Source organism: Megalops cyprinoides, chromosome 13 (genome assembly GCF_013368585.1).
Source record: "Megalops cyprinoides isolate fMegCyp1 chromosome 13, fMegCyp1.pri, whole genome shotgun sequence".
NCBI lineage: Eukaryota > Metazoa > Chordata > Actinopteri > Elopiformes > Megalopidae > Megalops > Megalops cyprinoides.
The window spans coordinates 11,293,163-11,314,549 of record NC_050595.1 but is presented as its reverse complement, the minus strand read 5'-3'; the positions used below and the strand labels follow the sequence as shown (position 1 = coordinate 11,314,549).

Genomic DNA, 21,387 nt, shown 5'->3' with positions numbered 1-21,387 from the left:
TTCTGGAACAGTGGAAACCCGTTCTCTGGAGTGATGAATCACGCTTCACTATCTGACAGTCTGATGGACGAATCTGGGTTTGGCGGATGCCAGGAGAGCACTACCTACCGGAATGCACAGTGCCTACTGTAAAGTGGAGGAGGGATAATGGTCTGGGGCTGTTTTTCCGGGTTTCGGCTAGGCCCCTTAATTCCAGTGAAGGGTAACATGTTCCAGTTCCAGTGAAGAATAATGCTACAGCATACAAAGACATTGTAGACAGTTGTATGCTTCTAACTTTGTGGCAACAGTTTTGGGAAGGCCTTTTCCTGTTCCAGCATGACTGTGCCCCTGTGCACAAAGCAACGTCCATAAAGACGTGATTTGACAAGTTTGGTGTGGAGGAACTCCAGTGGTCTGCACTGAGCCCTGACCTCAACCCCACTGAACACCTTTCAGATGAATTAGAACGCCGATTGCGAGCCAGGCCTTCCTGTCTAACATCAGTGCCTGACCTCACAAATGCTCTTTTGGCTGAATGGGCACAAATTCCCACAGACACACTCCAAAACCTTGTGGAAAGCCTTCCCAGAAGAGTGGAGGCTGTTATAGCTGCAAAGGGGATATATTCAAATTCTATACAGTAAGGCATAAACCCCACTTAATGTTCAAAGAACATCTACACCTTATCTAGGTTTTTGCATATATGCATAAAATTGATAAAGAACTTTTAAAAAATGAGTAATAACATAGCAGTTTGCAAGAGTAATTTGTGTTAATCCACAGAGAAAAGGAGAGGGGGAGCAGTAGATTCTGGACTTTATGCGAGGCCTTGAAGTAAGTAGCCTAAAGTAGGTTATGAAACCAGGAAAGAATTTCAAATTAGTTTGCGCTCTTTGTAACTCTAATGAGAACTGTTCAGTGTGGATTCCAGCACTTCTAACTGTCAAAATATTTCATTTTACGTTGACTGTTAAGTTATACTTCAAAGAAGGTTAAAACATTGTTCGCAGACAGTGTTGCATCATGGGAGAGAGAGATACTACATGATACTTTCCTTGCAGCTTTTTTAAAACCAAAAATGAGTGGGGTCAATATGAATTTATTCTCACAATGTACAGTAGCAGTAAGGTTTCTGTTGATACAGCATTTTCTCCAGTCTTTTAGAAGAAAAAAGCCATTACACGCCTTGTTTTATAACAGAAGATAAACTTCCTCATATTGCCTCTTGTAAAGTTGTGTCTTAAAAAACAACTGCAAAAAAATGCCAGGGAATACAGAAATTAGGGCAAATAATTTGAAAATCTCATATAATTTGAAAATATATCTAAATCCAGTTTTAAGAAGTTTATTTTGTCTTGACCTCAGTACTGTATATGAAGGTTTGCTCGCAGATATAATTTGATTCGAAGGAACTGCATTGAATCATGGGCCAGTCCTAAGGATTCTGTCAATCCAGTTTGCTTAGTATTTCGCCAGCTCTGCAACCTCTAAATTTCCTACAGTGCTGCTTAGTACTGCATTTGCAGGACTGCACTGTGCCACAGTGGATAAAAAGCTTATATTTTTAAAGCCATTTAGAAAGAGCAACCCCCGGAGGTAGCAGACAGGATGAATCAGGTCAGTGTCACCGAAATGACCAGGCGGAGGAGAATGTGCTGTACCACTGACTGCAGGTGTGTATGACGGTTCTCTTTATATGTGGGGCATCCATTTCCACATTGTAAAAATGCATTGAAGGTGTTATCTAGAGTTGAGCCCCCCGTCTACTTTCTTTGCCTATTCTCTCTGTTTTTCTCACCTTGGAGTTTCCCAGCATGGGGAAAATGGTGCAGATGAGGTGTGTGGTGTGTATGTATCTAATTTCCAAGATAAGACCAGCATCTTTTATTGGTATTGCTGGCTGGTGGTCAGCTGCTGGGTAGAAGAGGTGCAGGAAAATGTAGATCCAGGCACTTGTTTTGTTTTGAGAAAGGTGTGAGTGTGTGTGTGTGTGTGTTTGTGTGTGTGTGTGTGTGTGTGCGTGTGTGTGTGTGTGTGTGTGTATGACAGAGAGAGAGAGAGAGAGAGAGAGAGAGAGAGAGAAGTGGGCGATGGCTGCGAGATCTTCTTCCTTCTCCGGAATTGTCATCTGTCTGCACCGGGGTTTGTTACTATGGCTACCATGGAGCTTGATGAATGGAGGCCTCCCCACTTGGTGGAGTGCTATCACTAAAACTGACTGAGTACAGCCTGTTCCCCTGCAGTAGGAGTGCTGTCATCGCGACTGACAAGAGTACAGCCTGTTCCGCTGCTACAGGGGTGCTGTCAGGGAGACTGACAGTATACAACCCAACTGCTTCCAATGGGAATGCTGTAATTAAGTCTGACTGTGCTCAGCCCAGCTACCTGCAGTGGGAGTTCTGTTATTGAGACTTATTGTCTACAGCCTGCAATGTCAGGAGGTTTTGGGGGCACTATTCATCCATCAAGAGCCAGCCAGTTTTTGTTGACGTGTGTTACTAATGTCTGCATGATATTTTGTGTCTAACCTTGATTCGTGACCATTTACAGAAGCCAGCAGATGGCCTCTTTTTCTACTGCAAAAAAAGCACAAAAATAGAGGCACTTTTGCATTATGAGAGTGCTTCCAATTAGAATGAGGGTCTGAATTACAATGGAAAGGGTAGCTGATATAGTATTATGTGTCAGTGTTAGTGTGTATTAACCTGTTAATGCAGTGGATTCATTCTAGGATGTTATGTACATGTAGATGGAAAATAATAATAATAATAATAATAATAATAACAATAATCAATAATGAATAATGAATAATGAATAATTAACCTCATGCTCTGAATTCCTTGGGAGGCATTCTAGAAAAGGGACAAGAGGCCAAAGAGATGCATGCTCCCCATGAGCCTTTCACTGGTGTCCATTATCTCCCTCACCAGCCTCCCTCATGTGTTTGCCTCTTTTAAAATGCTTCCATTGCAGCGGTTTTCTTTTCGAGTGCTAACGCTGTCCGCGTGGCGCTGTTTGCGCAGAGAGGCCCATGGACACGCAGCGCTCCTCGTTTAACACAGGGAAGCTGGCGTTTGTTTGGGCCTTGTCTCATGCTAACGAGCTAAAGTGCGAGCTCGCCCCGTCACACACACACACGCCGCTGTGCTCACAATCCCTGTCAATGTGTCATTACTCAACGAGTAAACACTAATCCTTCTGGAACATTCTCTTTCACACGGCAGCGCGACCAGGAATGCTCGAGGCGCCACGGCGTACTTCAGGAATGGCCACGCTAAGGGCTCTCTCAGTTTGTCTGCAAAGACAACGCACTACAGCGTTGCAGCAGGGTTTTGAGACGGGTACTCTAACAAAAGGGTTGGAATACCCCTGTCTCGTGTTACTCAGATTTTCACTGTAATGGTCTTTAGCTCTCACCATCATGTTTAAAAAATTCTTTTTTTTTTGTTGTTTAAGACAAACAAGCATTTTTTGCTATGGCCATGTAACTATTGGATGACTGCAACTATTGGAGTCATGTGTAATTTTGCAGTTCATGCCTGTGAAGTCTTTTGATTCAGCACTGGGTAACAGTCGATAATTAATGGCATCATAAACCTGATCTGTCAGAGTGGGGGTGTGGGGGGGGGGGGGGCGATTAATATCTGAGAAACAAGACGAGGCAGTGCATCACGTTTGTTATTTGACAGGGGGGGCAATTCATCATCGCACACTTTCCGAGTCCTGCTTAAAAAAACCCACAAGCTTAATTTATCCTCCTTCTACAGTGTCCCATTTCATGGCCACCAGACAAAAAGGGTTTCAAAAGTCTGCAACAACAAACACAATCACATTATGTATAGCACACAATGGCAGACGTGTTTATTGTTTTCCTTTAATAATTTTCTTTGGAAATGAATAACTGTGCACTCCTTCCTGAAAGGTGTGTTTGATATCGGAAAGGAGAGCTGAATAAATAACCAGCTGTCCTAGGATTGCCATAAATAACTTTTTATTTGCTCTTTTATTCATGGGCTATTTGTGGCAGTGGATGTTTTTCAAGGACGGGATTCAGAAATAAACGGATTGTCACCTGTCTCTGGACCTCAGGGACATGGGGTGGGGTTGGTAAAATGGAAGTGTCACACCTGCTCCTTTCCTGACATTTCTGGGGACCTCCTGCTCTTATGCTCTGTGTCTCTTTCTCTGTCCACCCCAGGGAAGCCATGGATGTCCTGAACTCCATGTCTTTACTGCTGCTGCGTCTGTGATTGGCCTAACCCCCCACCCCCCCCCCCCCCCCCCCTCCGCGGACCGCCACCCCTCTGTGTGAACCCTCCCTGCTGCAGACCAGCCACCCGTGACGAGCATCCCACCTCGAGCCCGCAGCCATGGCTGGGGAGAAGGAGAAAGGCCAGCGCAAGGTCATGGACACCCAGCGCTTAGCCGCACTGCTGCAGCGCGGGGGAGGCCGTACCCTGGTCATCGACAGCCGCACGTTCTCCGAGTACAACGCGTCGCACGTGCTCAACTCCGTCAACATCTGCTGCTCCAAGCTGGTGAAGAGGAGGCTGCAGCAGGACAAGGTGTCCATCACCGAGCTGCTGCAGCCCAGCAGCAAGGTCAAGGTAGGGCCTCCTCTGTGCCCCCTCATCTCCTCTATCATCACATCTCCGGCCCGAGATGGGCAGTTACAGTAGGCCTGACATTGTGAAGACATTGTGTGTTCCCGCGTCAGGTATGACTAAAGGGGAAAAAAAACGGGAAGAAACCTAACACCACACACCAGGGATAGCTGTTATTGCGCTAAAAATAGCTATGCAATATATTGCGACCGCTATATCACACAGCCATAAGTTACAGGCACACTGCTTTCCAGCGCTATTCTGCATTATATGCAGCTTTCGTTATCATTGGCTGTGTCCAAGGCTGCACACTAGCATTCTGCATAATAGAGTGCTGCCCAGAGTGCTGTGCTGGCTATACTTGCTACTGAATCTTTTAGTACATATGGTATGATGAGTACACAAGTACACGGTATGCATCAGCTGTAAATACTGTACACATCCTGTCCCCGTACTGTCGCTATACTTACTGTATGCACTTTTGTAAGTCGCTTTGGATAAAAGCGTCTGCTAAATAAATAAATGTAAATGTAAATACGCTTTTGCATATTATGTCTCCATTAATGACCTTTGGCTGTTGCTGTGTTAGCCAGGCTAGGTTACCGGTTACGCATATCAGTATTCTGCCCTCACAATAAATACCGCAGCTGCCAAGTGACAGTACATCACCTGATCTATGTAAGGATAGTACTTAAGACAGATTGAAAATGCATGTGATGTTTAAATGCAATTGGTTGTTTGCTATCTAGGTGCCTATATTTGTATGTTTGTGCACCACTGTTCAATTCGCCCCATTCTGTACTCTGCCGATAAACCCTGCCCTACCAATTTGGCAATGATTTCTGGGATAGGAACTGGGAAACTGTTGTGAAACTGCTGATGTGCAGCCTTTTAGTGCAACAAATTTTAATATGACATCTAGGTGCTTATACTGCACTATTTCTTATTCAATATTAGTACTAAAATGTGTGAATGCACTTGACAAACCTGCATAGTTGCTATGTATACAACATACCATGCTAGCGTATGACTTGTGACACAGCCAGCGTTTCCAAAAGGGGTCTGTTCACAGTGCGTTTGTAATGACATCATATGTGATGTGTGCGTTTGTGAGGTCATCATATATAATGAGTGCTGCAATGAGGTAAGAACTAAGTACAGCCAACACTTTTTCAGCCTTGACCACTTGAAATGTCCGTCTCTTACCTCAACCCTCTGGTTGCCTGACTCAGTGAAGTTCCGCTGCATTACTTTGGCCTGTTTCTGAACAGCAGTGAGTGAGGTCTGTGTTAAAAACGCTCCTGCGGTTTCACACTTCCCAGACCGTCACCACACTTGATCCACCCAGTGCTATATTAGGAAGGCAAGTGTGGGTTTTATTGCTTATCAGTGACCCTGAAACCACATCCCTCAGTTCCCCGTGACCTGTGCATTTGAATGTGATATCTCTTTCCATGTGCACTCCCATATCCGAGGGTGCCTTGGGAAACTGAAGGAAACGTGCAATGGAAATGTAAGCAGAGGCTTGTGCCACTCTACAGTTTCCGCTCTGGATGGGCTGAGAGCTGAGCACAAGGGTATATCCCAGCTATGGCACAGACTGCTTTGTGGTCACGCAGTCATTCTTAGGAGTCTGAACTGGCTCTTCATGCACTGATGACAGCCAGCGTGCATACCCTTGTTCTGTCGAGGGTGTCATGCTGCAGAGCATTCTGAACTGAAGCCCAGTCACTATCCCCACTGTATTAGCTGATCCATGCATCATAGAGGTAAGTGCATCTGCTCAGAATTTTGCACAGTAGGAAGTCCTCAAACAGGATTCCTGTCTGAGTGGGGGAAATTGTTTAGACGTCAGGTGGAACTGATCCTTCATCTGCAGGGTCTACACATATACTGTGCATATATTCCTACTCAAAACAAGGAGAATTAACATTACAAGAGGCAGTTAGAGACTCACACGTAAGATCAGTAGCTATAGTAGAACCAAACATTGACTCATTGCTCCAGATGTCAGAGCAAGTCCTTCAGAAACCTCCCAAAGATGTCCACACTCCATCTGCTCAGACAGAGACTGCTGGGACTCTTGGGACTCTTGGGACAAGAATGCAGCCTGAATTTACTCTTAAACGGACATATAAATGTGACAAGGCAGCCCAAACGTTGTAAGTACGTCACGTCTGGGCCTTTGCACATGGCGTTCGACATGTGTTCCTGATGCTGGAGTGACTGAAACCTTTTGGCCTTTTTGGTGTGAACGTAGCATGTGACAGGCGTTCACAAAATGCGTTCTGCAAGTTCCTGGTGTTAGATTTCACTCACGAACGCCTGACCTGCCATGCATGTGCATCCCATAATTTTCCAGGACTTGCCCTTTCCAGCCTCGGTTGCGTTCTCTTTTCCCACAGGGACTGCAAATAAGCGAAGGAGATAAAAGCATCTCGCTGCATCAGAGGAGCTAAAAATGGGTGGCTTCAGAGTCCTTTCTGCACCTCATTTTTAGATCCAGTCTAAATATGACTGTGCCGGCTGCAAGCAGACGAGGGATTGTAGCATTGCTGCTAATTCAGACAGGCTTTGTGTCAGCTCCCTGTCGACTCATGGACTCTGCTTCCTTGCATACTGTATTACAGTCACCTCTCATTAGCTTAAGCGGATCTGGACAAACTCCTCTCTAAATACAGTAGATGAGCAGATAAAGCCTCCTGTATTTTTGAGGAAGGTTTATCTTAGGAGCGCAGCCAGGCCTGGTGTATGTCTGCCTCTGTGTGCTGTAGAACCGGGGAACGAAGGGGAGAAGAGTGTTAGCCCTGGGGGTTGGAGGCAGCAGCTTGCTGGCTGTGACTCCTCTCTCTCCGGGTCTCCCCCTGGTGTCCACTCCCCTCTCCTCTCCTCTCCTGCTCCTCCCTGCAGCTGCGTTTTTCATCTCCCCTTTAAAGAGGATAATGCCAGTGATTAATGAAAGGCTGGATAAATCTGGAGCTATCCGGAGGTGGTGGGGGGTGGTGGTGATGGTGGTGATGGTGGTGTTGGGGGGGAGGGGGGGTGTTCTTTGTGATTGGTTAAACATGACATCATCTCCTTTGTGTGGGTGCCGGTGGTGCATAGGCTGCACATGTGCTAAGCGGCTATGGCCTGTGGGTTACAGGCGGCGGATGGTGTCTTACCCTGCTCTGCCCCCCCTTTCCCACCTGGGACGCCCATCACCACATTGAGCAGAAGCAGCGCCTACACTTCACCCAGTAATGGAAGTGAAGGGCCCCATTATGTTGGCCGGTCAGTCCTGTATGCAGGAAATGGACATAAACATGCTTGGGTGAGCCTTCTGTTCTAATTGAGAAATAATGGCAGTGGTGCCCTGCAGCACCGCACTTGGTCCACTTCTGATGGTGGCAGCCGTGGGCAAGACAGCGTACGTGACCTCAGTCAGGATTCCGCCTCGGATGCTGGTGCCGCTCAACATTAAACGCTCGAGTGTTAACGCTCCAGAGCTGCGTGAGCATGGTCTCGTAATGGGGAACCAGATACTTTATTCCTCCCCATGCTAACCTTGCCTCCCTTGCCGCCTGGGGTTTGGCCTGGTTTTTTTCAGGCTGTATTAATCCCTGCCGCTGAATGTTCAGATGTGCTAGCACAACAGATGGAGCCAGACTTATCAGCAGTGAGGGAGGACAGTAGGGGCTAGTGGGCCAGGGCAGCTCTGTGGTTTTTGAATGAGGTGCAGTGAAGAGTTGGTGCACCTTGAAGCAGAAGAAAGTACAACCTTTGGGTGGGAGTAATGAGGGGAGTGAAAGTGCATTACACTGCTAATTCATGGCCCTTGAGCTGAACAGACATGGTGCATCTTCAGCGACAGTTGAGTAGAACCATACTCTGTTATCTAAGTGACCTATCACAAACGGTTTATTTTATTTTCCCCTGTCAGGAGTTTTGAAAGTGCGGTTTACAGTGTGCGTATTATGTGAATGCACATTAGCTGTCACAGTAGCTCAGGAAGTGACTGATGTCACTTTCCTTGTCCCTGTTCATGTTTCATATTATAGATAGCTTCTAAGCCATTTAATGAATTAAATGAATAACTGGAAGTAATTCATCAGATGGACAAAAGGCAGGCTGCTAGAGAACCTCACGCATTTCAATCCGGAGTGTGTTATGGTTGTCTCAACATCGTTGCGAAAGCCTTATGAAATTTGAAGTGAACTGATGATTTAACAATGGTCCAATCCTCATTCATTTGTTACTGTTTCATCTTGATCTCCCTTTAGGTAAATGCAGGTAGCAGAGTGTAGGCTGTTCAAAGAATCCAAGGATGAACTAACAAAATTAGAAAAATCAACCTTTGTGTAACAACCTATCTACTAGTCTCCATGAGATGACTTTAAATTTGGAACCTGATCAAGTCTGAATGCTGTATACCCAGGCTTGAGAGTGTGCTTCTGTCTAGCATTGTGATGCACTTATTTGGAAGTCGCTCTGGGTAAGAGTGTCTGCTAACTGACGTAATGTAACGTAATGTAATGTTTCTTCTGCAGATTACTTTTCATGAGATGTCGAAGTCATCACTTGGTATCAAAGATGGATTCTTCAGTTGAATGTGGCGGTATGGGCTGTTAACAGCAGGGTACTTGAACATTATTTTAGTTATTGTATTTCACTTTTTTTTTTGGGGGGGGGGGGAGTTCAGGCTGAACTCACAGATGTAAGACAGGTGAACATTAAAGACAATGGATTTGAAACAGAGGCTTGTCCTGTTCACATGTTTGCAATTCACATTCGCTTTGAAGAGACTCACGGGCTGTGCTGACCGCCATTCAGTGAGAAACAAAATGATTGCCCTCATACGTAACTTGATACAGTCTCTTCGCTAATGATGAGCTCACAAGGGTTGCGGTAACTTTGAAGTCTAACAGGCTATAAGAGGCTGTCTCGAAGGTTACCTCATCCACTGACACCGCTTGCGTCATGTTGATTAACTGTACAGTTCAGAGCCAAGAAGGAAATTACTCTTAGATTAAGTCTGCACAAAAGGGTAGATACATTACGGATGTGCTGTAGTTCTGCGGTTGCAAATAGGCATTGTGATCCGATCTATCATTCTGATGGCAGCCACCAAGCACCGGAGGAATGTTTTTCATCGGATGCAGGAGTGAATCAGGTCCTGAAAGGGACTTTCTGTGGATTTTTTCTAGTGTACCGAGGGCCTTGGACTTTCATCTGTAGGGCTGTGAGTCCTTGAGTAGGTCAAAGGCTGCCACCTGCCACATGGGGACTTCTTGTTATCTAGAGACGCCAGTGCGAACTGTCCACACGTACGTGTCCGAGCAGGCTGGGCACTGAGAAAGCACCTTTGGAATGAAGAGCTGCTCGTGAGGCCTTTTTTTGGGGGGGCGGGTGAGAAGAGATAGAACAGCAGAAGGTCAGCTGCCAGAAGGAATCAGTAAAAGCTCCCCTTGCCTGCAAAGCTTTGCAAGGGGAAATCCAGGTCAAGATGGACTTTTTGGTCTGGGCTGATCGTTGTGACAGGCTGGGGGAGGTGAGTTTGGCTCAACCCGTCCCAGTCTCTCATCACTAGGGTCTGTCACAGTGCGGCGACAGACTGAGATGCGCAGGGGCATTGCTGCAGCCTCCTTTTTACCACACGCTATGAACCAAGACGTCCTGCCTGCTTGGCTGATTGATCACATGACCAGTACTGGAGACACACTGTATAGCGGGTCCTTGTTTCTGAAGCCATACTGAGCTGTCGTGAAGGATTTTGGGTGACTGATCCTGATTGGTACTGGTATGAAGTTCGCCTATGCTGAGAGGGCTTTAAAAGAGTTCCTTTGGAAAGAAGTACATATCCAGCTTTATAAATGTAAAAAATGTGAGCTATTTAAGCTGTTCTGGAAAATAGCATCTGCTCGTGCCACAGGGCTGTACGTTACATTACATTATTGGCATTAAGCAGATGCTCTTATCCAGAGCGACTTACATAGGTTTTTTTTTTTTCATGTTATCCATTTATACAGCTGGAAATTTACAGAGGCAGTTCAGGGTTAAGTACCTTGCCCAAGGGTACAACAGCAGTGCCCCAGTGGGGAATTGAAGCAGCAGGCTTTTGGTTATGAGTCCTGCTCCTTACCACCATGCTACACTGCCACTGGGGTGTTTTGTGTGGAAGTGGTGCTCCTTGTCAGTAACCACTTTGCCGAGGCTAAACGGAAACCATCTCTGTAGACAACGAAAGCCGGTTTCAGGTGACAGGCTTGGATGACACCTCTCAGTGTTCCTCTCATTTCTGTTACAGTGTCAGTGACAAGATCTCTCTGGGAGGGGCATGACCCACACCTATTATGTGTCTGACAGAACAGTCGTCCAGGCTTGTCACATGAGTGTGATGTCACTGATGACATTATATCACATGACCTCATCCCATCTCTGTGTGCACTGGTGAGCTAGTGTTTCTCATTGCCTCATGTCTAGGTCCTTGCATTTTTCCAGCTGCATTTCCATCCTCCGTCCACCAGGTGTCCATCAAGTCACCTCTTCACTTCACAATGCTCTCAGTTTGTTTACAATCATCCCATTGTCGCAGATTTCATCATCTCAGTGAGTTCAGTTTGAGGTTTGAATTTACTTGCGTCACCATGTTAATTGACACAAACAGGCGACTTTTCACCAGATAACCATGAACATTAGCAGTGTGTTTTTCTGGAGCTGAGCTACTGCTGAAGGAATTGGTGTATTCATAATTTAACACAGATTTTCCTTTGTAAAGGAAATCATCAAATCTTTGATAACAGGAACAGTAAAACCCAAAATACAGATTTCTGCCATTCTCAAGAAATTACTGATACATTGTCATGAGCCTAAGTGGCTGCTGATTACTCTTAATTCACATGATGACGGTGAGAAAGTTCTAGTCATAATCTAATTTATTAAATCAAATTCATTAGTTCAATGGCATTTGGACCATTGTAAATAAGGGTCTAAATAAATAACAGTACATTGAGATGCTGATGTGATCGATGCCTCATACACACAAACTAAAAGTGCACCAGAGGAGAAGAAGAGTTGATAGGGTGTGTGTGACGAACACTGGAGAGACAGAGGGCAGGCGATCTTATGACAGAGCCTCTCCTGAGTGACCTCCCCTACCCTGGCTCCTAGTGCTGGGCCCTAGGGTCAGTTCTCCTGCCTTCACATCCATGGCCAGGCCAGACCATGACATCATAGCCAAGATACGCGAGTCGTGTCCTGTGCGGATAGGGTGGGTAAAGGTCACTTTATTCTGAACACATGAATTATGAAAGGAGAACAATTGCATTTGTATTACTGTACCATGAGCCCGTGTACTATGGGCATGTTTTTATTGTGCCATTTTGTACCTTTGTACCATTTTTGCTTTCACATTGCTGTTATTGTAACATGCCCAAGGAATGCAGGTGAAAATGAGTCATACAAACTGTTCTCAGCATACAAACACACCAAATTACAAGGCAGTTATGCAAGTCAGTAAACCTTCTTGCAAAAATAGGTCTTGAAATTATTTATATCAAAATGAGGCCAAGTTACAATAACCAATTTACAATTACCTCACATTAACTTAGTGAGCAATAATATTCCAAAGCAATGATCCCCAATATTTCCTAAATTCCTTATTGCGGCTCCAATGATTTATCATTACTTAGCTTCATTTTACTGCCAATAATTTGTTATTATATTACTGTATTAGTAATGTTATAAACCTTTTGGTTACTTGTTTAGTTAGCTATCTAGCAAGTGCAACAGAGGTGGTGGCCATGATTTTTTAAATGTAATTTAAAAAATCAGGAGTCCAAGTTTCAAAAAATCTTTCCTGTTGATGGCATTTTTAGGGCAAGGTTGCTTTTTGCAATCTCCTTGTGAAACTACAGCAGAAACACATGTTATTTCTTTTAACAGCCAGAGTGTTCTCTTTGTGCCTCTGTATGAGGTGCTAATTCCTGAGAGGGCTGTGTGTCTTAAACATGGTGGAGTTACAGTGATAGGAAACAGCTGTGGAGAAGCTGTGCTTATTCTTTTAACGCCATTCATTTTCAATGCTAACTTTACACAGATTCTGTCTTCTTGTCATACTCTGCAAACGTGATAGTTTGAGTTGTAGTAAATTGGAATGAGCAGGTCAGTGGTCAGTGAAGTCTAACAAAAGGAAGAAGAAATGGTTTTTGTCAGATATTTAATCAGACAGGAGCTGAACAATAACATTACAGAAACAACTCCATACTACATGTCATAATGCTTGCTAAAGTGATAGCTAGCTAGATATATCAAGCTATATCTAGTTTGTCAACATCTTGCATGTTTACCATTGACTTGGAACAAAAACATTATGTTAGTGTTATGTTTCTGTAGAATTATGAATGTACTAAGGGTTGACAACTGTTCTGATTGATAGCACTGGCGTTGTAATAGCTGCCTAACCAGCTAGCATGGTACAGCATAGCATAGAACATGCTAGAATGTAGTGTAGCGTTTGTTGTCTTTGTTGTTCTTATTATTTGTTGAGTAATTTAAATGCACATATCTTTTTTTTTTAATCAGGGAAACCTACTGCAGTATAGTGCGTAAATACAAATGCAAATGTGTTAGCAGGAAAAGCGATTGTTAGTATGAAATTCAGATACACCAATTGATGCAGTTAATACAAAGTGTATCCTTATATCTCTGTGGTGGGCATAGTTTTTGATTGGGTAAGCTCTAAAAATGTATAGTGTATCAGATGTTAAATGTTAAATGTACCACTCACTTCACCTACAGGGCTTTGGGGCATAACCACAGCCACCAGAAACACCAGGCATTTTGATTAAAAAATACTGACACCTAAAAGGTGATCCAGTTCAGACTGTTTTTGTAATGGACACCCAATTAATAACCAAAATGTTCAATCCATGCAGCTCGCAGTGAACAGCTGGAAAACTGTAGTGCTTTTAGCCAAAAACCAGCCAGGAGGATGTTGACAGATGGGTCGTGCAAATCCTGGAAAAATACAGGACATGGATGTTGTACCTAAATAGCCCTTAGATTCTAGTATCCACATGTCTGTTTGTGGCTGCATCCAAGGAAATGATTTGGTTTTTACCATTAGCAAGGCACAGGAGAATAAAGGGGAATTGCTTTCCATTGTTTTTAGCATGTCTTTGTAATTGCAGCTCTTAGTTTGTCTTACTTGTTTGCCTTTCATCCATCCAGCTGTGACAAGGTCAGGACTGCGGATGCACATGGGGGGTGATGGGGTGATGAGTTACATCACTCCCCTTTCGCACGCATGCCTCCCCCTCTCCCTGCAGGAACATCTCTTCTTTCTCTCCTTATATCCATCCTCTTTATGCCTTCCCCTCTTTCCCCTTTCACTCTTGCCGTTTTGTGCTTTCTTTCTCTCTTTCCTTTCTCTCGGTCCGTCTCCCTGCGATTTGTTCTGAGCGGAGAGCTCTCTCATTCACATAAACGTCCTTTTCACCCTACATTCAGTTTAGCATTTATCACCTAGACATTATTATGAATGAATTATATATGGGTCTTGTGTTTTCGTTTAATAGGCTTCTACTGGAAATGAGAAACCCGTGGGGAATGTGTTGTAAGTGGATGCTCAGCCAATTAAAAAAAAAGAAAAAAGAGTGACGTTCATTGTGTTTAAAAAGCAGCGTTCCCGGACCGTTCGCCATTGTGCAGTGTTGTTGTTGACGTTTTACGCCTGTTTGGGAACGAAGTGGTGGGCGTTTTGAAGTATCCCAGGAGCCAGTGGGGATGCTAATTTTAGAGTGGTTCAGCTGGAAAGGCTCCTGTTTGGTTGTGTAACAGTGGGAGTTTGAGTTCTGTTTTCCAGAATAAACAAACCCTGCCTGACTGTGCTGAGCCGAGAGTGTTATGTGGGTGCGGTGCCCTGGGTCAGGGTGAAATGTTCCCCAGGCCCGTACCCTTTTGCAGCCCTGAACCCTGCTCTGCCGTGTGGCCTCCGGGCGCTGGAAGGTGGATGCGGGCAGTGATGTCAGCCCCCAGCCCCTGCTGTGGGCTTGCTTTTGTGTGGCTGAGGATAAACTCGGAATGTCTGGGGGACGTGACTGTCTCCTTTGTACGTTCCCCCTCACTCTGCGCCTGTGCAAATGCTTCATGTTCTGACTGTGATCTGTAAGAGGGACTGTAACCACACATACGTCTGGGTTCTGTGGACGTGTCTACATTCTGTGACTGCGCACTGCTTGTCTGTGACTGTAGAGATAACGCTGTTTTCAGTTGCTGTGTGGATGTCCCTATACTCTGTAATAGTGCCGATGCCCCTGTGTTGTGTAACTTCGCATGTTGACTGTGCTGTCACTGTGCAGGCACTGTTTTTTTTATTATTTGACTGCATGCGCACTCTGTGAGACGTCTCCAGCCCCGAGTCTGGCGGCTGTCCGACGCAGAGCCAGAGGGAGGCCGCGGCCGCGGGGGTGATGTCATCCAGCAGGTTTAGCGTTAATCTAGTTAAGACAGAACACCTTGTTCTGTGCGGAGGGGCAGCTGGGAGCTCCATGGAGATAGCAGGGAACCGATTACACGGTGGGGAGGAGGGAAGGGGGTGAGAGAATAAGCAGACTGTGAGCAGCAGGATGCTGCCTCCTGCGCTTCCTTCTCTCTCCTCGCCTTGATCAAATGGAGATTGTGTCTAATGTCCTGTCCGTGCAAACATTACGTAGCCATGTAAATGGCTCTGCCTCTCTTTGCTCCCACATGTTCCAAAAGGTTTTTTTGTTTTAATCCTGTTGAGCATTTAGTTTCAAAACTCTCAGCATGTCAGCTAAATGTTGCGTAGGCCTGTACAATTCTCCACCATACCATAATGCTCAATAAGCAACTTTGATGAGCTAAACAGTGGCAAGCAACCTGTCTGCAATAAACATAGCACACATAACAACAAACAACATTATGACACAATAAGGAAAGTTGTTGAAAGATCATAAGCATTGACAGATGATGAAACATAAATTTATAACTGTCACAGTCATGTTGCTAGCTCAGACAGTTCTAATTTAACTGATGATGCAATATACTATAGGAATAGGTCACCCTGTAAAACCACAAAATTGTATGCTGTTTAACTATTTCACACGCAGCTATTTTTGTCAGTGAAATAACCAACTATATGTAGCTGGGGATTTCACTGTTGCATGTCTGAGGAGTACTTGGGCTACATGTAGATCCTGCTTCATACTGTGAGACATAGTTCTTGAATGCAGAAAATACTTGGTATAGAGCTGAAACTGTGGCTAACTCTGGTTATCTGAGATTGAGCATTTTGTGATGGAAATAGCATATATCTTATAATGTGAACCATTTATGCTAACATTTGCAAAAAAAAAATACTACTGAAGCCTTTTGCTGGACTCAGTGGTTTAGAATGGACAGGTCCTAAGAGTTTTATAGATACGGTGTTGCTGAACAAATAAGATGTTGTACTGGAGACTTGCTGGCCCTTTATGCCTTTAAGCTGAGCTAGGGCAAGTCATTTTAGCAGCTGAGTGAAAGACATGTGGTGTACCTGGCCAGAGGTACAGTGTAATCTCACACCGGTCTCTGACCTTGGAGCCAATGCAAGCCCTGACATCACCTGAGGCGCTGTGCCAAAATGCCATGATCAGACAGCTGTCTATGCAGGGTTCCACACACACACACACACACACACACACACACACACACACACACACACGCAATCAGGCCACATGGATCGTTCTAATTAATTTGCCTGTTGGCTTTAATTTTCAGTTGGGTTATTCATGTAAAATTCATATAATGTACCACAGGTTCCTCAGAAAACTGTTTTAACTACTGAGTTTTGTGATGGAGAATAAAGCAAGTATCGAAACAGTTGTATGCATGTGAGCTCAGTGTGTGGCTTTCTAGTGTCTCACCTTGTCTCAGGTGTACCTGCTGGTTACTCTACCCCCACTTGCCTGCAATGCTCTATGGAGTCAGATTAGACAGGAGCAGCTTGAGAGCCCATGGATGATGTCATCTGTTTTGAAAGCAAGGCTGTCCTCTAATGCAGCAATTAGCATTGAAAGAGCTGGGACCATTTGTGCTGCTGAGAGGGACAAAATGCTACTCCAGAAACCACACTGTAACCAGACGACAGGGTCACAGAAGTTAATTGAAGTTCGTTCTTGTGGGGGAGTGTTTTCCCGGCAGGAAATTCGAATGGAACTAGTGGAAAAATGTGGTGCTTCATCATGGACTCAAGCTGCTACAAAGCTGGTGTTTGGGGTGCACTGTGGCATTGCTGGAGAGACTTTTGTTTGCAGTTGGAGTGCATTGTTTCTGCATTGTTGGTGCAGGTTCAATTTGAAATATGACAACATCAGAATGACATCACAATGAATATCCTGAAGAGAGAGAATAGGACTGGAAGTTTCCCAGAGTTCCACAGGGCTATCGTGCCTTCTTCTCCTCTCCTCTTTCTCTCTCACTCTCTCCCCTTGTATTTCCCCATTAAGCGACATTGCATTACAGACATTTAGGACACACTGTTATGCAGAGGATCTTACATTGTGGAAGTTTATTAGGGCGTTCACCTTATTGATATGAGAAATAGCGCTAAATCTGGCTAAAATATTTCCAGACCTGCGAGAATATGTGTAATATCACCAAGGCACTAATACAAGTTAACTGTGCTTACCAGAACTGAAATACAAATCCTGAGTACAAAATGATAACATCCATAAAAAGCCTTAATAATAAAAACATAACACCTTAAGTCCTGTAACAAGAACCACAAAATGCTGTAGCCTGAGTTTCTACAAAAGGATGCTAGGGCTGTTCCACTGACTGCCACTAAGGTTTTAACCTTGATGTGAGCTTTAACAGCTAGCAGGTGAAGTGAGATGAGGGGTGTGACACGCTTGGGAAGATTGAAAACAAGTCAAACGGCAGCTCTCTGTATTATCTGCAGGGGTTTGCTGGTGCAGGCAGGGAGGCTGGCGAGAAGAGAATGCAGTAGTCCAGGCATCCCCCCTCCTGTTCTCTCATCCTCCTCTCACGTTCCTCTCTCCTCTCCATCTCCTCCACTCCTCCCTCTCTCTCCGGCTTTCACCCCCTCTTCTGCTCTTCTGCTCCTCCCTCCTCCTGTCTCCTCCTTTCCTTCCCTGCCCTCTCTCCTGTGGCTCTGTGATGCGGTGACTCACTGCTGCAGCAGGCCCTGGGCAAGTGTCACGTGATATAAATGCTGCCTGACAACACGGACGGGGGGGGCGGATGGGGGTGGGGGTGGGGGGGACGGCCGCGGAAAAACACGCACTACTAAACCACGCATGGATGCTGCACACACAGACAGGCAAAGCCGTGCACAAACACACACAGGCTTGCTCGCTCGTGCACACTCCCACACAAATGTATATGTACTGGACATGCGTGCACAGAGCCAGATGTAGCGACACAACACAGTTCAGTTTGGTATGAATGCGGCTTCTTCCCCGGGAAAACAGTCATAACTGATGTCAACGTTTTTGTCAAACTGTTAAAAAAAGAAATGCATGAATAATATCTGTGAACGGCAGTGCTGTGGTGCTGTCTATGTACGGTGCTGTGTATGTGTACCTGTATATACAGCAGAGTTCAGATGTATCCCTCTCTCCAAAGACGCACAGTTTTTGGAGTTTGAGATGTTCAAGAGTTTGGGTGTGTCTCTGTCCCCAAAGTGTATGTACCCACCCCCTGTTCTTTGAGCGTGTCACTGGTGATGGCATTACTGGCAGCTGCTGAAGATGGTGACTCCACTTAACAGCTCTCATCAAAGGCTATTTTTCACATAGCACTAACCGGTAAATTAAATCAAACAAAAACAAACCAGCCACTTGATTTTTTTTCACCTGTTTGTGTCATCCTAATGCATTCCAATCATTCATGGAGATAAACGCTTGAAGACTTAACCAATTTACGTCAGCGTTGTAAAACACTGAAATAATTACTGATTCGTTCGTTTATGAAATGAGAGGTGGATGTATTTTTGGCAAGAGAATGCTCCCTGTCAACACAGTGTTGTATTGATGCTCTTCTAGTTTTTCCTGTCTCATTTTGTTTTTCTGAATGTTAACCCTTATATTTAACCTTTGGCCTTGTGTGCCCAGGTGAACCTGTGCAGGAAGCAGGAAGTGGTGGTGTACGACCAGAGCACCAAAGACGCCAGCCTCCTCTCCAAAGACAGCTTCATCTGCATCCTGCTGGGCAAGCTGGAGGGCAGCTTCCAACAGGTGTCTCTGCTCACAGGTAGGCAACTCACCCCACCCCTCCTACTCCCTCACTCCTTCAGCCGTGTCTACTCCCGCAGGTCTCACCAGGACCGACATTCCCCAGCCTAAAGTTCGCCAGTGACACTTCATTTATGATAGATTTGATTGTTATATTGTTTTCATACCAGAATTGCTTATGCTGGGTAATATGGAGCGTGCTCCTGGTAGGGGGCTGCTGTTGGATTCTTTCCCTTGTGAAGCAGAAATTTGCAGTCAGCACGACTTATTCACATCAAGCTGTGCAGAATGGAGAATGTTGCGTCAGAGCAGCAGAGGTATAGAAGACACAGTATATGATTATTGTATTCCATTATAGTATTATATTACATTATAGTATGACTGTGATAGAATGCAACTTTATTATTTTGTGTTTTATTCTGAATATTTACTGTTATTGTCTAAGGCGTGACAGGCTGGAAGAGGACCTGGTCTTTAGACTACAGTGTGTGCCATGTGCATTTGCTACCAGCAGGGGGTGCCAATTGCTTCATTTCTTAACTCTCACTCACCTTCTGTAAAGTCTTATCTGGGAGCACATGGAGACAAGGCATGTGTACCGGAGTGTCTGAAGGCGACCCTGACTGAGCATGCCCATTGGGTCTCATCAAATCAGAAACATGCAAATGGTTGTGGTTATGATTGTTGATTTCACTGGAAACTGCTTTGGTTTTCAGATGAAGTACAGTTTGGTTATTTCAACAGAAACAATTTGCCGCTTGCTCTATAAATAGAAAGTGTGGCAAGATGCATATGTTTTGGTTCAGTTCAAGAGAACAATAAACCTAATACACTGAAGGGGAAAAAAAAAAAACAAACAGCCGTGAGTAAAACCTCCTGGAAATGTAGACGTTAGCGTCACGTCGCAGTCGGGAGTGCTGGTTTAAGATGTCAGGCGAGGAGGACTGAGAGTCCGGCGACTCTCTCTGCCAGAGGAGCATGGCCTACATGCTGCAAGGGTGAGCTGCCAGAATAAAAGCATTACCTACAGGGCTTCCAGCGCAGCGCGCTTCTGTGGCCTGATGCGTGTCTCCTTTCAATAGAGCAGAGCAGCCAGGGACATGCTCAGGAGTGGTTCCCACAGGGTGACGTAACCCCCCCCTCGCTGCAGAATCTCAAAGGGAGCGGATCTCGCCCGTAGATAAGTCTCGTCTTTTGTTTTCGCGCTCTGTATTTGTGGATGCCTTGTTCTCCACGCTCGCGAGGGCCGAGGGGAACAGAGCGGCCCTTGGCCGGGGCTTGTGATCGGGGCATGACGTCGTGCTCAAGTGAGGATTACAGCTTGTCTGAAGTAATGGCTTTATGTAATCATTTAAACACAGTGTGCCACAGGGCTCCGGAGTCTCACACAACAGACTCCCTGTGGGGCCTGCATCACATTCAGTGTGTGCGCGTGTGTGCTTGTGTGTGTGTGTGTGTGTGTGTGTGCATACAGTTTGTATACAGTTTTGTCACTTACATTTCTGTGTGCGTTAGTGATTTTGTATGCAATGTGCATGTGCATATAAGAGAAAAGTCAGTATTTGTGTGAATTCTCGCACTGTGTGTGTGTTTACAAGTAGGAGAGTCGCTTTGTGTGTGGAAGGGACAGTGTGTTTGAGTGAGTCTGTCTGTTGAGAGACTGTGTGTGTGTGTGTGTGTGTGTGTGTGTCTGTGTTTCTCTGACAGGACACTGTCAGCTGTGTACTTGCTGGAATGAGAAGCCACAGTCATGCTGAGGTGAAGTCATCGGATTCCAGGGGTGAGGGGGATGGAGGAGGGGAGTCTCCCACACGGGCCCTGTGTGTGTGTGTGTGCGTGTGTGCGCCCGCGTTTGTGAATGTGTCCCATGATGCAGAGTGCCCAGCGGGGTGGGGTGGGCCATCCTGGAATGTCCTGTTCTTGAGGAGGACACTGGGGAGGGGGTTTAACATGCCTCCAGAGTGTTAGTAGGACAGAAGGCCCTCATCCTGTCCCTTTTGAGCTGAGCACCCTCCTCCCTGCACTGAACATGTCTGTCGTGGTGGATCCGCCATCAGATCACTCTCTGGGCTGTGGAACAATGTGTTTTGTGTGTAAAAGGCTGGTGGATATTTTGGTTCTCTTTGAACGACTGTACAGTGTGAACTGTAGCTACGTGTAACTAGCTCCATGCTAGGCCTGCCTCACTGCTCCAGACGCCTGGTGACAACCATGCACCTAGCTGAAATAAGCATGTGTTGGCACATTACTCATGCTTTATTGCAAATGGTAAAATGTGAAAATGACATCTTTTCCTATTGAGATTCACATTCTTTGTTACACGGATGATGTGTGCAATTGCTGAACATCTGTGTCTACAAACCTTAAAGTGACATTTTTTCCTGAGGCTGTTTTTATGAGACCATTTAACTGTCCAGGAAATCCTCATATTAACTTGGGAGGTAAATTCCCTTCTCTGCTGTCTACAGTCTGACTGGGGGTTTGGTCACATCTCCTGGGTGAGAATTCCACTGTTTTCCCCGAGTCCCACCTTAGCCTAGAGACCATAATGGTCTTTGGTAATG

General features: G+C 45.3%; 1 protein-coding gene across 1 annotated transcript in view; it reads left to right on the top strand.

Annotated features, from left to right (window-relative positions):
• The first annotated feature begins 4,296 nt into the window (after nt 1–4,296).
• The window catches only part of LOC118787772 (dual specificity protein phosphatase 8-like), a 54,469-nt gene continuing 37,378 nt past the window's right edge, over nt 4,297–21,387 (top strand). Inside the window, exons 1-2 of the mRNA XM_036543442.1 lie at nt 4,297–4,589; nt 18,704–18,842. Of these exons, the coding sequence (XP_036399335.1) occupies nt 4,353–4,589; nt 18,704–18,842 (376 nt within the window). The 5' untranslated portion in view covers nt 4,297–4,352. The remainder of the gene's footprint in view (nt 4,590–18,703; nt 18,843–21,387) is intronic.